General features: G+C 35.8%; 4 protein-coding genes and 1 non-coding gene across 6 annotated transcripts; 4 read left to right on the top strand and 1 right to left on the bottom strand.

Annotated features, from left to right (window-relative positions):
* The first annotated feature begins 481 nt into the window (after positions 1-481).
* On the top strand, positions 482-3424 carry LOC121802277 (uncharacterized isomerase BH0283-like). The gene is made up of 6 exons (XM_042201909.1): positions 482-637; positions 726-911; positions 1637-1951; positions 2320-2481; positions 2890-2973; positions 3045-3424. The coding sequence occupies exons 1-6, from the start codon at positions 608-610 to the stop codon at positions 3150-3152; spliced, it is 885 nt and encodes a 294-aa protein (XP_042057843.1). The 5' UTR covers positions 482-607; the 3' UTR covers positions 3153-3424.
* Positions 3425-5146: 1722 nt separating this feature from the next.
* TRNAD-GUC lies at positions 5147-5218 on the bottom strand. The gene has a single exon. It is a non-coding gene; the product is annotated as a tRNA-Asp (tRNA).
* A 591-nt stretch (positions 5219-5809) lies between these two features.
* Positions 5810-8490, top strand: LOC121755813 (uncharacterized isomerase BH0283-like). The gene is made up of 6 exons (XM_042151216.1): positions 5810-5949; positions 6038-6223; positions 6899-7213; positions 7410-7571; positions 7978-8061; positions 8142-8490. Exons 1-6 carry the CDS (start codon positions 5920-5922, stop codon positions 8247-8249), a joined length of 885 nt encoding a protein of 294 aa, XP_042007150.1. The 5' UTR covers positions 5810-5919; the 3' UTR covers positions 8250-8490.
* Positions 8491-9026: 536 nt separating this feature from the next.
* Positions 9027-10735, top strand: LOC121755822 (small nuclear ribonucleoprotein SmD1a). The gene is made up of 4 exons (XM_042151228.1): positions 9027-9162; positions 9262-9338; positions 10238-10429; positions 10521-10735. Exons 1-4 carry the CDS (start codon positions 9149-9151, stop codon positions 10580-10582), a joined length of 345 nt encoding a protein of 114 aa, XP_042007162.1. The 5' UTR covers positions 9027-9148; the 3' UTR covers positions 10583-10735.
* Positions 10736-12063: 1328 nt separating this feature from the next.
* Positions 12064-14318, top strand: LOC121802261 (F-box protein At2g27310-like). 2 transcript variants are annotated; one of them, XM_042201890.1, is made up of 2 exons: positions 12064-12273; positions 13094-14318. In XM_042201890.1, exon 2 carries the CDS (start codon positions 13114-13116, stop codon positions 14218-14220), a length of 1107 nt encoding a protein of 368 aa, XP_042057824.1. In that variant the 5' UTR covers positions 12064-12273; positions 13094-13113; the 3' UTR covers positions 14221-14318. The 2 variants fall into 2 exon arrangements, with proteins under 2 accessions (XP_042057824.1, XP_042057832.1); XM_042201898.1 differs by lacking the exon at positions 12064-12273 and adding an exon at positions 12280-12989.
* The last annotated feature ends 1426 nt before the right edge of the window (positions 14319-15744 follow it).

Raw genomic sequence — 15744 nt, 5'->3', positions numbered from 1 at the left:
TAAATAGTTTTCTTTTTATTGGAGTAATAATTAGTTTTATGAGTCGTTAACATCCAATAACAATCAATCATATTGTTATATTTTTAGATTATGTTATTCAAATATAGTTCGAATTTATTCAACCTAATCCGAAAATGGGAATCAAATTTAATATTTCTTCCATCCCACTTTAGGAGTCATAGTTTACCATTTTTAGATATCCTACTTTAGGAGTCTCGATTGGAATATTCCATAAATGATATTAGGCCCCACATTCCACTAACCTTTTTCCACTTATATTTGATTATAAAACTAATATAAAAAAATAGGACTCACGTTCCATTATCTTTTTCACCAATTTTCCTTTATATTTTTTAAACTCGTGCCAAATTTAATTGGGACTTCTAAAGTGAGACGGAGGGAGTACGACTAGACTAGTAGTAATATTTTTATTTGCTCACTCCAACTTATAATTCTAGTCAAAATTAATTCTCATTTTACTCACTAAATTTTCTTGAGATCGTGTCAAATCAGAGTGAGATATTTCAATAAGCTTGAATTCTCACTATAAATTGTTGGCAACTAAAACTGAAGTAGAACTTGCTAACTCCTTCCTCAAAGCTTGACCATGGCGACGAAACCAGTCAAATACAGCGTGGTAACTGCCAAATCTCCATTTCTGCTATCAAACACATTCTATTCTTCAATGCGTGCGGAAATCGAAACTAATAGGTGCTTCAAAACAGGTTGACGCATTCACTGATTCGGCATTCAAGGGCAATCCGGCGGCGGTGTGCCTGCTGGAGGAGGAGAGAGATGAGGAGTGGCTGCAAGCGGTGGCGCGTGAGTTCAACCTCTCCGAGACCTGCTACTTAACTCGCCTGCCTGACTCAGCGGGTTTCCGCCTCCGCTGGTTCACCCCTGCCGCTGAGGTTCCATCTTCCGCTTTTTGTATGCTGTTTATGTTAATTCAATTATTCCTCCTGTTTTTAGAACATATTTCCAGATTGATTTGCCGATTCATGATTTTAATGGTTTTAAAGCAATGTTGAGGTGTTGGTTCTGTAATTGTTGAGTAGTGTATCAAGCTTGATTGTTATATGTTGTGGATGAGTGCATTTTGTGATGTAATTGTGTCAATTGATCTTGAGCGTTGGTTGAATCAGTAACCCTAGCTGAAAATATGATTGCTGCACCATAAGCTGGTGATGAGATTATGCTGAGTATCTATCCATTGCAAGCTTATTCTTATAATCACTCGTTCTGAAAAGTTTTTGATTTGGTTTTAAATGAGTTAAGTATTGTTCCAAGCCGATTTCTCTCCCCCAATGCGATATTGCTCCATAAGCTGGTGATGAGATTACATTGAGAATTCAGTGCTAGCTTCTTCATATAACGTTCTTAATTTGGTTCTAAATGGGTTAAATATGGTGATGAGCCAGTGACAATAGATTGTTGTTTATGTTCACACACTTTTTAGCATCAATAGTGTTTCATTTGACCTCAACTGATGATATGTATGCCCTGGAAGAAGTCAGTGATGACTACTGGATTTCGGATATCAGCACTCTTTTGTGTTTGTAGAATGTTAGATATTGTTTGATTATAAACGGAGTAACAAGAACTGACTGTCAAGTAGTAACTGCTTGTTTTGCAGGTCAAACTTTGTGGACATGCGACTTTGGCTGCGGGTCACTTTCTATTTTCACACGACTTGGTGAACTCTGATACCGTTGAGTTCTCAACCCTGTCTGGGATTCTGACAGCAAAAAGAGTGCCCATCACCAAATTGTCAGAATCATCCACACCGGAGAATGGTAATACGCCTAGCAGCTTCCTCATTGAACTGGATTTCCCAGTTGTCCCCATAGTGGAATACGATGCTGCTGCTGAGATTTCAACTATTTGTAAAAGCATCAACGTTGCTTCTGTGAATGAGATCCACAAAACAACTACATCAGATGATCTCATTGTGAGTATTCCATTTCATTTCTATATCGGTATATAGTGTTTCTATTGCGCTGAGCAGTCATTGCTTATGTTACTGATCTATAATACCCTTCTTGGTATGATGGAATGGAATGAAGGTAGCAATGGAATGAAGATAGGAATGAAATGACAATTTCTTTGCATTTTCATTCCATTTCCTTGTTCTTTCCATCATACCAAACTAATGAATAGAATGGAAGTAGGAATCGCATTCCATTCCATTGTAACAAAAACGGGCCTAAGAGGTTCTGTTATGGAAGAGAATTTCTTAAAATTACTCAATCAATACTTGATAATGTTTGAAGGTATGACTGAAAAGATTGATTTAGTTGCCACATTTGGTTTTGGCAGGTTGTGCTACCATCTGGCAAAGCAGTTGCAGACATAGAACCCAATTTTCATGAGATTAAAAAATGTCCTGGCATGGGAGTGATAGTAACCGGGCTTGCTCCCGCCGGCTCAGGATTTGATTTTATCAGTCGCTTTTTCTGCCCTAAGCTCGAGATCGATGAGGTAATATCATTAACTCGTTGCAGACATCCTCATCTCAATCCTCCTAAGTTCATTTTTCCAAAACATGAGGACCCTCAGTTATCATCTCTTAAGAAGCTTTTTATCCCCTTCGCTTTTCATTATCAACCCTATTCCCACCATAATATGGAATTAACTTGAGCATGAAAATGTGGATATACAATCTCTTACTGCATCTTTTCAGTTGTTTTTCTCCAGTTTGTTGCTATTAATGAAACATTACTGCTTGCTTATATTACTAGCTCGTATTTATTCCATGAAACACGTCTCCCGTTGATCTTATCAGACAGCTATTGAGTGCTGCAATTTTGTTTCTACGATGATGAATTAGGAATAAACAGCACTTATGAATACGATAACATTCTTCGATTTTTCTGTCCATTTTTACAGGATCCTGTATGTGGAAGTGCACATTGTGCCTTGGTGCCCTACTGGAGCAAGAAACTGGGGAAATGCGATTTCGTTGCTTATCAAGTAAACATAAACTCTGTCTCTAAACACACACACGAACCCTCCACGAAACTAATGTGATGCTCTTGATTCAGGCATCACCAAGAAGTGGCATTCTAAATCTGCATCTCGACGAGAAGAATGAGAGGGTGTTGCTCCGGGGCCGAGCCGTCACGGTGATGGAAGGATCTCTTTTGGTTTAAATCAGAGTGACACCCAATAAGCTTGTCTGTGCTCTATGCTTATTGTCAATAATAGTGATTTGTATTTGTTAATAAATCATTGCCTTGTATGTATAGTCACGCCTCAAATCATCCCTCTGTGTGGACGAAAGGCAACGGTTGTGGATGCTCTTATATTTTTATTCACTATATAGTCAATATATATCTATGACTATATGTATCATGGGGCATGGGCTGTGAATAAAAATGAAGGCAATTAATTAAGTTATTAGATTTCTATTTTGTTGATGTTATCTCGAGCATCGGTAGTTGTATTTTCATGTTCAAGTTATTTAAAATTCAAACTTTTGAGCATCGTCGTCTTGTTTTTCAAAGCCTTAGATAAGATGATTCTCAATAACCCCCAAAAATAAGTATATAAAATTATTTCATCTACTATAATCGTAAATATAACAATATCAAATAAAAATAAATCAAGACATAAAGTGATTTGTCGTCAAATGTGACTAAGTTATGTACTAGACCTTATGATAATATTATCGTGAATAGTGGGGTAAATGAAGGTAAAAGGGGTTGCTCGATTTTTTTCCACCTTGGCTAAAAAATTCTCTTTATAAAATATACATGAAAAAGTTGAAATTTTGTGAAATACGAGTATATATTTGCACTCTTTCTTGGCAAAGGGAACACAACTTAATAAAGAAACAGCATAAAAAATGAAGAACGGGACAAGAGAAAAAGACCAATCAAGAGGGGACATAAAACATGAGACAAGAATCAGTTGAAGACTTCATTGTTAAAATAATAAATTTTCATGTCTTAAAATAATATTTCCTTCATCTACGTACTATCAATACTTTTAATATGAATAATATGAATTTTAATGTAAAATTAGTAAAATTGAGATAAGTAAATAGAAAAAGTAATAGAAATAGTGAAATACTATTAGTGCATGGAGAATATGATTTACCTTATTAAAGAGAGAAATTTATTGAAAATAAAAAGTGATTAATTTTTTCGTGATTGATCCAAATTGGAAAACAATAGTCCTATTAATTATGGACAGATAAAATACAAATTTTATGTCTACCAGGAGGAGACAAAAACAAATTGAAAACCAATATGTTAAAATAATATTTACTACAAATTATTTAATTAACAGAGGATGGCAAGAACAAATTGAAGACTAAATTACATTTTAAAATAATACTACAAATTATTTGACCAACGACAAAAGGCACGAACAGTTACATGTTAAAATAATCAAAACTCACATGCTAAGATACTTCCTCATGTTAAAACAATACAAATCATTTGACTAATCAACAAAGGAAGACAAGTACTAATTGAAGACTTAATTACATGTTAAAATAATGAAACTTTACATGTTAAATAATACAAGTTATTTTACATCATAATCGTTAATATAATTTTCACATGTTAAAATAATACTTTTTAAAGAATTTAATCATCAATTGATTAATTTTTTTTCGCAAAACATGATCTGACCAATATTGTTTAGTTTAATATTGTTCAATTATCTATGAATTAGATTTTAAAACTGAAGTATGAGCTTGGAACATTTTAGTGTAGTAGACTATCCAAGCCTATTTTGTCACATACACAAATTGACAACACATAACTTAATCATATGCTAGTGGAGTAGTATTATTTTTTCAAGTGGACACCAACATTTCAACAGTGTTGATATCTTATTAATTTTATTTGTACTCCATGATTTGTTGCATTAATAAAAATATGGAGTATCAGATTTAAATTCTGAATTCAAAGATTAAATTTTATTATAATCTTTAATTTAAAATAATTAGAGGGTGGAAAAGTTTACACACAAATCATCATAAAATTATAAAATAATGCGAATTTAATAATTAAACTCTATTAACTAAAGAGATTATTTCAGAATCATGGTCTATAAATAAATTTTTTCTCACTTATTCTCAAAGGTGAGGATAAGAAAACAATAATATAGGAAAATAATAAACAAAAACGTTTGTCGCCGTTGCCGGGGATCGAACCCGGGTCACCCGCGTGACAGGCGGGAATACTTACCACTATACTACAACGACATCATACTATTTTTATTTTCTTGTTTCAAACTATTTTATGAGAGTCTAACATCAAATAGTAATAAATTACTATACTAGTATTATATTTAAAGATAATATTTTAATAAAAATAATATTAAATAAGAATTTATATATACATCAAATATATTTCGAATTAAAAAAAGTAATCACTATAGAACTAAAAATCCTAATTAAAAAAATAAAAATAAATGATTCTCAATATCAGAATCATATTTATTTAACTCCTATTTAGCTATTCGAATTATGTATTATACTAGTAATATATTTTACTCGCTCCTACTTATGCTTCTATTCAAAGTTATTAGTACTTGTTTCACGATTATTATGAAGTCTTTTTTATTTTTATTTTCCTGCATTATTTTATAAAATGTGAGTCAAATAAGTTTGTGGTATAAATAATAGTATAATTTGATAATCAAATATAAGTGAAATGAATGATTGGAACGTAAAACGTTATTTATCAATTATAGTGAAAAATTAAAAAGAGTCTCTTAAGTTGTTCAGATTGAAATGGAAAATGAGACTTTTATTGCCTTATTTTCACTAAAATAAAGCAACCAATAAAATAAGCTTGAATTGAATTCTCTCTATAAATTGATGGCAAGTGGTAACTGAAAATCATCTACACTCTACAGGCATTTAAATTCCTTGAAAGTTGGAGCTTTCCTCAAAGCTTGACCATGGCGACGAAACCAGTCAAATACAGCGTGGTAACTGCCAAATCTCCATTTCTGCTATCAAACACATTCTATTATTCAATGCGTGCGGAAATCGAAACTAATCGGTGCTTCAAAACAGGTCGACGCATTCACTGATTCAGCATTCAAGGGAAATCCGGCGGCGGTGTGCCTGCTGGAGGAGGAGAGAGATGAGGAGTGGCTGCAAGCGGTGGCGAACGAGTTCAAACTCTCCGAAACCTGCTACTTAACTCGCCTCCCCGACTCAGCGGCTTTCCGCCTCCGCTGGTTCACCCCTGCCGCTGAGGTTCCTTCTTCCGCTTTTTGTATTCTGTTTATGTTAATTCAATTATTCCTCCTGTTTTTAGCGTATATTGCCGGATTGATTTACTGATTATAGTGCTTTTCCGAGCAATGCCGAGGTGTTGATTTTGTAATTTTTTAATTAGTGTATCTAGCTTGATTGCGATGTAATTGCGTCAAGTGATATTGAGAATTGAATTTAGCGTATATATGATTACTGCACCATAACCTGGTGATGAGATTGTGCTAGCTTTATTCATATAATCACTCCTCTGAAAAGTTATTGAGTTGGTTATAAATGAGTTGAGTATTGCTTTATAAGCTGGTGATGAGATTACATTCAGTGCTAGCTTATTCATATGATCTCTGAGAGTATTCTGAGATGTTCTTAATTTGGTTCTCAATGAGTCAAATACGTCCCCGAGCCAATTTTCTCTCCCCTAGTTCAAGTGCTGGTGACAATACATTGTTGTTTATGTTCCAACTTCTAACACTTATAAGCACCAATAGAGTTTCAAATGATGGTATGTATGCTCTGGAAGAAGTCAGCGATGACTATTGGTGTCGGATATCAGCACGCTTTTGCTTTTTGCTTTTTGCTTTTTGTTGAATGCTAGAATGTTTGATTATAAACGGATTAGCAAGAAGGGACTGTCAAGTACTAACTGTTTATATGCAGGTGAAACTTTGTGGACATGCTACTTTGGCTGCGTCTCACTTTCTCTTTTCAAATGACTTGGTGAACTCTGATACTATTGAGTTCTCGACCCTGTCTGGGACTCTGACAGCAAAAAGAGTGCCTGTCACCAAATTATCCGATTCATCCACAACGGAGAATGGCAATACACCAAGCGGTTTCCTCATTGAACTGGATTTCCCAGTTGTCCCCATAGAGGAATACGATGCTGGAGATGAGATTTCAACTATCTGTAACAGCCTAAATGTTGCTTCTGTGGATGAGATCAACAAAACAACTACGATGGACGATCTCATTGTGCGTATTCATTTCATTTCTATATTAGTATATTGTTTTTGTTGCACTGAGCAGTCATTGCTTATGTTACTGATCTATAAGAGGTTCTGTTATGGAAGTGAATTTCTTAAACTCACTCAATCAATACTTGAAAATGTCCAAAGATGTGATTGAAAAGATTGATTTAGTCACCTCATATGGTTTTGGGTTTTGCCAGGTTGTTCTACCATCTGGCAAAGCAGTTGCAGACATAGAACCAAATATTCATGAGATTAAAAAATGTCCTGGCAGGGGAATAATTGTAACTGGGCTTGCTCCCGCCGGCTCAGGATTTGATTTTTTCAGTCGCTTTTTCTGCCCCAAGCTCGAGGTGGATGAGGTAATAAGCTTAACTCATTTCAAAATTTTAGATCTCTTGAGAAACTCAGTGGCTTAATGGAAATCAACAGTGGGAGCTTTCATTATCAATCCTATTCCGACAATAACATGGAACGAAAGTGAGCATCAAAACGTGGAATTGGAGCATCTTATTAATGATATACTAGCTACTCCTCCTTACTGCATCTTTTGAGTAGTTTATCTCCATCTTGTTGATATTAATGAAACATTACTGCTTAGTTGTTCCAACTAGCTTGTATCTGCTCCATGACATTAGTTCTCCCACACGTCTCCCTTTGATCTTATTGAGGGTTATTAAGTCCTGCAATTTTCGATTTTAGATCAGGAATAAACAGCATCATGATGCTTACGATAACATTCTTCGATTTTTTTGTCCATTTTTACAGGATCCCGTATGTGGAAGCGCGCATTGTGCCTTGGTGCCCTACTGGAGCAAGAAACTTGGGAAATGCGATTTCGTTGCTTATCAAGTAAACATAAACTCTGTCTCTAAACACACACTCACATAAAACACACTCTCCACCAAACTAATGTGATGGTCTTGATTCAGGCATCACCAAGAGGCGGCATTCTAAATGTGCATCTTGACGAGAAGAATGAGAGGGTGTTGCTCCGGGGCAGAGCCGTCACGGTGATGGAAGGATCTCTTTTGGTTTAAATCAAATTTCCACCCAATAAGGAAATAAGCTTCCTGGTCTGTGCTCTATGCCAATTGTTGTGTGTAGATTGCTACATGCCAGTGTTGTTGTGTGTAGCGTGTTATAATTTCTGTTCAAGTCTTCCTGTGCAAAATTGTGGGTTCAAGAATAATTTGCATGTGTATCATCAGGAAGATTTAATAAAATTTGTTCGAGAATATAATACTTAGGCTATTCTCGAAAGAGGCTTTTGCATGGTAATTTACGTGAAATTTAATTATATTTGGGGATTGAAGAAAAGAGAAAAATAGTAGCCACTCCACATGTGTTCGCTTATGGTGCCTACAATAACAAACCACGATCATGCTTCTCAATATAGTCGTATGCAAGAGGGTCGTGCGGGATTGGACGATCTCATTGTCAATCCCACGAGTAGAGATGTCAATTCAACCTGAAATTCATGGATTTATCCAAGTAGGTTGATAATTTGATAGGACTAGAATTCAAAGTTTGTATTCCAGGAATAATCCAACTCGAATAGCCGGCAACAAATTAGAATTAACCCTAAATTAATTAATTCTCCATTAGTTTTCAGTGCTCGAATTTTATTATTATTTCTTTATTTCACTAAACATAATTTTCTTAATATCCGTACCAAAATCACTCAAAAAGTCACATATGAATATTTATCAGAGAATGCTTCCATGAAGAAAGCCCAATATGGTAGTGAAGGCCCATTTATCTAATAAGTTACTGAAAGCCCATTTTGTCCAATGAAAGGCCCAAATATTACTTTTCATTAGTAGATCTTAAAGATTTTAGCGTACGCGCCACTGCCGAAACCCTTCCCCTTCAGCAGAAGGCGCTCACTTATTTTTGAACAAAACCCTAAATCTCCGGCGATTTTTTACTCGCGACGATGAAGCTCGTCAGGTGAGCTTTTCTTCCTTAGACTCAGCTAAGACGCTTTGATTTGCTTGTTTTACGGCCGATTTATGGTTAATGTTTGGCTTGCTGCTGTGATTTGAGCAGGTTTTTGATGAAATTGAACAACGAGACAGTGTCGATTGAGCTAAAAAATGGCACCGTTGTTCACGGCACTATCATCGGTTCGTCATTTCCTCTTTGCCTTTTTTCTAATTTCGGCTCATCATTTCCTGCAACTAAATTTTTTATTCCGCTGTAGTAGATATAGCTGGTCTCTTTCTTTTTTTTAGCTGTTTAAATGTTGTAGGTAGATAATTTATTATAGAATTAGGACGAAGTGAACAATTTAAGCGTTCAGCATTTCATTAGAATTTGGGCGAAATGATACTATTTAGGCGCTCAGCATTTCATTAGAATTTGGGCGAAATGATATTAGGTTTGTCTGTCAAGATGTTAAGAATGAATATATAGGTTTTATATGTAAGACTTATGGTGATTTATGTTTCTGGCTTGCTGAAAGGCAAAACTGCTAGAATGAGGTTATAGCTATCTTAGGAGCTTTGAAGTCTGTACTTGGTGTCTGAGTCATGGCTTGATTTATCTAACTAAACTGCGTTTAGTACTGTAGTGTGTTTACGGAATAGAAATTAATACTGAAAAATTGGCCAGAAGGAAAAAATACACATGGCTTATCACAATAACAGAGCATTTCACTTAGGCTCTGCTTTCTTTCTTGCATTCTTGTTGTGCTTTTAATGTATTTCCTTAGTTTTAAATTAATTAAACGACTCTCATGTTTTATGTGCAAATATCTTGAGTTTCCGGCATGAGATGTGCTACTCCACCTTCTAATCTTATTCACATCTCTATATCATCTTTTATGCATGCATTACTGAACTTCTTCAGTAGTCGTATTGAGAATCTGAGATGCATTTTCTATAAAGCAAGACATTTATCTGTATAAGACTAGTCTGCAGTGTGATAGAAGAATGATTTTTCTCCATAATACAATTTTGCTGAACAGGTTCAGAAAATAAAGAAATTTAACTGTAGTTTTTTACTCCAATATTCCCTTTTATAGGTGTTGATATCAGTATGAATACGCACTTAAAGACAGTAAAGCTTACTTTGAAGGGAAAGAATCCTGTGACTATGGATCACCTGAGTGTGAGGGGTAATAATATTCGCTATTACATCCTTCCCGATAGCTTGAATCTCGAGACGTTACTTGTGGAGGAGACACCTCGGGTCAAGCCCAAGAAGCCCACTGCAGGTGTGAAACTACCCATTGAAGCCCTCTCTGCAGTTGTAGTTTGTCTTTTATTTTAACAATGTATTCAATCTTCTATATTTTGTGATTTCAGGAAGGGCTGTTGGACGTGGCAGAGGCCGTGGCCGTGGGCGCGGGCGTGGCAGAGGCCGCTAAGTATTATTCCCATAATCTAAATTTTTTGCTGGCCTTTTGTTATGTAAACATCTGTATTAAGAACTGAACTAGCTAAATGACTTGAATATGATCGGCGCGTTGTTTACTGGTAAAGATCATTTCAATATTAATGACCTTTGGCTTAATTGATCATTTATGGCTTCCTCTTTTTCATGATTTGATCTCTAACATATCCTTATCATAATTTATGCATCTATTGCCTTCTTCCGTTGGCGGCGACATTTGTTTCTCATATGATGTGGGGATAACATATGCTACTCTATTCTGCACTGATTATTTTGCTGGTTAACAAATTATACATGATAAGTATCTTGCTCTGTAATTTGTAGTATTTATATGAGGATTAGGATGATGATGATGATTTTGAGGGAGGTGTGAAGTAGGTGGGCTGTAAGATTTGTACAATGAATTGGTTGTGTGTGTAAAGTCAATCATATGATGATAATCTTGTTTGGTGAAGAGTTCCCATCTCTCTTTGTTTGGGATTTTATGTTTGTTTTTTTATTTCAAAATGGTGGGTGCCCAATGCCCATCCACCTTAATTGCTAGTATTGGATAAGGCCTACACTTTAGCCTTTTACATGAACAACTTGCATCTGATTTTATTGCTACATGAACTAGTAATAAAGACTAGGAGTAGTAGTAATTAGTAGAACTCCTACTAGTTTATTCACTGTGAATCAATTTCAAGTATTTGTAGAAATTCGTTGAGAAATCGACTGTTTAGTTTAGATCATGTAGTTTCAAGTTGACTAAATCACTTAAAATATGAATACATTTGAAAAATTTATGTGAAAGCACAAAGGGTTATTACTCTCCAAATGAAAATTATACTTCCTCAAAACTATAAACCCTCAACACTCAACATTAGTAGTAGTAGTAGATGGGGGTCCGAGTCACATCGGAGGGTAGATGGGGAACCATCGTCGATCCCCCAAAAAAAAAAAAAAAAAAAAAAAAAAACATTAGTAGTAGTAGTAGTACACATTTTTATATTTACCTCTAGATTTGTAAATTAATTGCAGGCCCAGTTGAAGAAAAATAAAAATAAAACTGCAGACCATAAAAATAAACTTTTGGAGATCTACAGAGTACACATTGTCGGACTTTTTTCGCAATACATAAACAAATTGGATCACATTTACCTCGAACTATCGGGCATGAATAATAGTAGATGTTATATTTGCTATAGAAATTCGATTTAATTTTTAACTGAATGCCTTCTCCCTCAATTCTTAAAATTCGATTATGAATATTTCTGACAGTTGGTAATATAAATTCTTGATTCCGTCCCATGGAGGCAAGTGAAAAAATATCGTCCAGACAAAATAAATTTTATTTTATCGCCCATAGTAAAGATCGTCGTGGGGCCCACTGTACTTCCTTCTCGAAGGAAGCCTTACGTGTCAAGATCAGAGTCAAAGTTCATCTTCTCAAACCCCATTGTAGGATTTTTTTAAAACAAAAAAAATTCACAGAGAGCAATCAATATTGGAAACAATCAATCGGGACCCGACAAAGCAGAAGATCTTTGGCGGAAAAGTAGTGGAGATTTAATGAGTGACCCATACCATACAAATACAATCCCCTTTCTCCCATTCCTTAGCTCATAAAATCAGCTCCACTAAAAAGAAGGCGATTTTTCGAATTAGGGTTTCAATTCATTTCAGGTGCGTTTTATTCCGCCCGCCCCTCTTTATCTAAGCCACCTGGGTTTTACTTAATTTTGCTCACTTTTAAGTTTTATTTGTGTATTGGCATTGCCCAATTTTTTGCCGTTAGATTCCTGTTTTTAAGGCGAATAAGTCCTTGAGATTTGCTGTAGCTGACAAACAAAATGGTCCTATCTTCATAATTTTGTAAGTTGTGATGAAACAGAAGTGGACTAATTTTGGTGGACGGATCAAAATGGCAAAAGGGACTATTTTTTGGTGTCAAAATGGGAACTGTTGTAGGTTTGGCCTAAGTTGTGTAAAAAATGAGCTTAATTTAGTGAGGCAGTTGAGATTTTTGTTGATTTGTCAGCTGTGAACATGTTATTCAAAATCTTGGTTTTTTGTTTTTGTGTGTGAAGGATGGATTAGTTCAGGCAGAGATCCTTTTTTCTTATTAGTAATGCATTTTAAGTTTCATGGAGAATCCTATCCTTGTTTCTAATCTTGGGGGGATAATTTAGCTGGTTATATAGCGAACGAGATTTATAGGGAAAGTTGATTGAATGAGTGGTGTAAGACTTTGAATTAGTTCAATAGTTCGTATGCAGCTCGAGATTTTTAAATACATAGGTGCAGGAAGATCCCTAAAAGTAGTCGTCGTTTTAGTCGATGGAACTTTATCACCCGAATATGATTATGCTCAAGGATTAGGCGTTCTAAGGTTTCGTGCGGTAAACTGGAAACTTTTTTACTACTTAAATGATTCCTTTTGTGATGTTTATAGTATTATCGCAGCTTGTTTGTCTTTATCCGTAATTTTTGTTGCCTTTTTCAGATGGTAAAAGAACTTTGAAAATGTCGGTTTCATCGGTTGATAGTATGGCATCGTTGAGCAGCGATCTTTGCTATGACATATTAAGGCGCCTCGATGGTGCTAATTTGGCCATTGCAGCCTGTACTTGTGCTGCGTTCTCGTCTATCTCGAAAGAAGAGAGGCTGTGGGAAGACGTATGCTCTTCCATGTGGCCTTCGACGAACAGGAATGATGTAAAAAATTTGATTTCTTCTGTCGGTGGGCTTAAAAAGTTTTACGCCGATTGTTTCCCCCTCATAGTTAACAAAGATGTGCCCGAGTTTCACTGCAACGACTACTACGATTACCCTCAGGAATGGACGGAAGCTGATTACTACGGTGACGAGGACGAAGTCGAAAACATTTCACCATCCGATTTCGTGTCGATTGTGGATATCCGATATAGAGAGAAGACAATTTGTTCGAAAGTCGTCTGGGGCATTCCCTACGCGAACGGTTCTAGTGGTTGGTTCTACAATTGCCCTTTCCGTCTCGATCTCCTTGCAAATTCCGAGCAAGAAGCAGACGACGTCGTGCTCTCGCTGTCCGACGGCCTGCCTCCGAGATGGTCGATTGATCGAGAGAGAAAAGACGGGAAGCTCTGGCACGAGCTTCGCGACGGAATCAGGCTCAGCTGGATTCTCGTCAACAAGAAGACGAAAAGGGCCGCGAACCTCTCGAGCTGGAGCCCGATCGGAGGGCAGAGACATTGGCCCACGGACAACGACTTCTTGATGCGATTCGGCTCGATTCTCCCCGCGAAAGACATTCTGCCGTGCCAAGTGGTGGAGTGCATCCTTATCATGAAGTTCAAAGTGGTCGCATCCGACAACAGTTTGACGTCTCTCAAACTGACGGAGCTAAGCATGCAGCTCGGAGACATGGAGGGCTCTCACGTCAACGGGAGGAACAGTTTGCTCGTTCTGAGGGAGGCGCTCAACTGCCCGAGGAGCAAGAACTACAGCGAGGCGCTCGAGTCGTGCCAGTTGTATTCGAGAGTGCAGAGCGAGCTAAAGGAGGAGAAGATGAGATATGAGAACAGGTTAGATACAATGTGGATTTTGGGAAGTATTGCTGCTTGTGCTACATTTTGTTTATACTGTTTGTGAATATATGTATGTATAGTTTGTAATTTCATCTTTTCCCTTAGCAAGCTATGGTTTCTTGAAAGAGTTGATGATCAAATGTAGCAATGTGTTTTTGGTTTTCTTGTTTTTTTTGTTTTTTTTGTGCGTTTGATGTTTGCAATAAATGGATAATCTGAATAGATTAGGGATGTTGTCGGGTTCAAGAATCGCCGGTTATGTTTCTAATTTTTTGGAACCATAACATGAAGGAAACGGCAATTCCGGTTTTAGGGCTACTTTTGCCGGTTTTACCGGTTTTGACCGTTTTAGGACAAAACCGGCAACTAATAACCGGTTATAGTTCCAAAAATTCTGAACCAAAACCGGAAACTGGATTGGTGAGTTGATTGGTATGCCGGTTCTGGTTCAGCTAGTGAGAAGTGGGTCCGATTCCAAAACGGGAACTGTTGGTCTGGTTCTAGTTTTGGTTCTAAACATGAAATTAAAATAATTATTTGTACAATTTTGCAAATTTGGAATTCGTCGAGACTGAAAATTATAATATAAATCAAATTATATTCAATTAAATCACAAAGTTTGAAAATTGAATATTTCAATCTTTCTCAATTATTCCATTTGCATACAAAAGACGACTTATGATGGTGCTAAAAATGATGTGACGTTGATTGAATTAAATAAAAAAAAAAATTCTTCTCCTTCCTTTTCTTATTCTGATTAAATAATACTACTTCGAACATTCGTTTTCCATTACCACTTCTTGAAATGAGGAAAAATACGTACATAGGAGTATACATCTGTACAGATTGTAATTAAACAAATAAAAATTAAAATGAATATTTCAACCTTGAAAAGTGTAGCAGTCTATGAGTAGATATAGATTTAATGAGCATACCATGATCTAGCACGAAAAATCGCTTCTAGAAAAATAAAAATAAAAAATCCCCCTTCGCTCGACACGTTTTAAGAAACATTTAGGAATTGGAATATTATATTACTCATATCATCTGAGATTATGTGTTGGTTGAGTTAGGAGAATAATAGAATTGATTTACTATTTTATTATTTTGTAAATGGAACTAGGACTGTGCATGTTAATTAATCATATGACATGAGATTATGTGTTAGTGGACTTGGGAGAATAATGGAATTGATTTAGTATTATATTGTGTTCATTCAATTGTCATGGTTAATTGTTATTAGATAATTTATTTAGGATTAAGTTATAAGATTATTTTAATTAAATGAGAGTGACTAAAATTAATTATCATATGATTATCTATCTAGAATTAAGTCGTGAAATTCAATCTCATGAACCAAACGTAATACTCCCTCCGTCCCAAGAGAGATGATCCCTTACTTAGGTGACACGAGATTTTATGCAGCTTTATTTTGTGTGTTAAGTAGATAGAATAAAGTAAAGATAAAAGTGTTTTCATTTTTAGTAATGGATTATCTTGATTAAGATAAATCGAAAAGAAAATTGGGTGTGACGGAGGAAATATATATTTAATATAGTAATTGTTCATGGAATTAGGACAGTGCATG

The sequence above is a fragment of the Salvia splendens genome, chromosome 1, assembly GCF_004379255.2.
Source record: "Salvia splendens isolate huo1 chromosome 1, SspV2, whole genome shotgun sequence".
Taxonomy (NCBI): Eukaryota; Viridiplantae; Streptophyta; class Magnoliopsida; order Lamiales; family Lamiaceae; genus Salvia; species Salvia splendens.
The sequence above is the reverse complement of the archived record's forward strand: the minus strand, read 5'-3'. Positions and strand labels throughout refer to the sequence as shown.

Excerpts from the sequence above, each read along its gene's own strand:
- LOC121802277 (XM_042201909.1), top strand. The coding sequence starts at position 608 with ATGGCGACGAAACCAGTCAAATACAGCGTG. Across the intron at positions 1,952-2,319 it reads CTACATCAGATGATCTCATT|GTTGTGCTACCATCTGGCAA; the intron begins GTGAGTATTCCA and ends TGGTTTTGGCAG. Across the intron at positions 2,482-2,889 it reads CTAAGCTCGAGATCGATGAG|GATCCTGTATGTGGAAGTGC; the intron begins GTAATATCATTA and ends CCATTTTTACAG.
- LOC121755813 (XM_042151216.1), top strand. The coding sequence starts at position 5,920 with ATGGCGACGAAACCAGTCAAATACAGCGTG. Across the intron at positions 5,950-6,037 it reads AACCAGTCAAATACAGCGTG|GTCGACGCATTCACTGATTC; the intron begins GTAACTGCCAAA and ends GCTTCAAAACAG. Across the intron at positions 7,572-7,977 it reads CCAAGCTCGAGGTGGATGAG|GATCCCGTATGTGGAAGCGC; the intron begins GTAATAAGCTTA and ends CCATTTTTACAG.
- LOC121755822 (XM_042151228.1), top strand. Across the intron at positions 9,339-10,237 it reads TGTTCACGGCACTATCATCG|GTGTTGATATCAGTATGAAT; the intron begins GTTCGTCATTTC and ends TCCCTTTTATAG. Across the intron at positions 10,430-10,520 it reads GCCCAAGAAGCCCACTGCAG|GAAGGGCTGTTGGACGTGGC; the intron begins GTGTGAAACTAC and ends TTGTGATTTCAG.
- LOC121802261 (XM_042201890.1), top strand. The coding sequence starts at position 13,114 with ATGTCGGTTTCATCGGTTGATAGTATGGCATCGTTGAGCAGCGATCTT.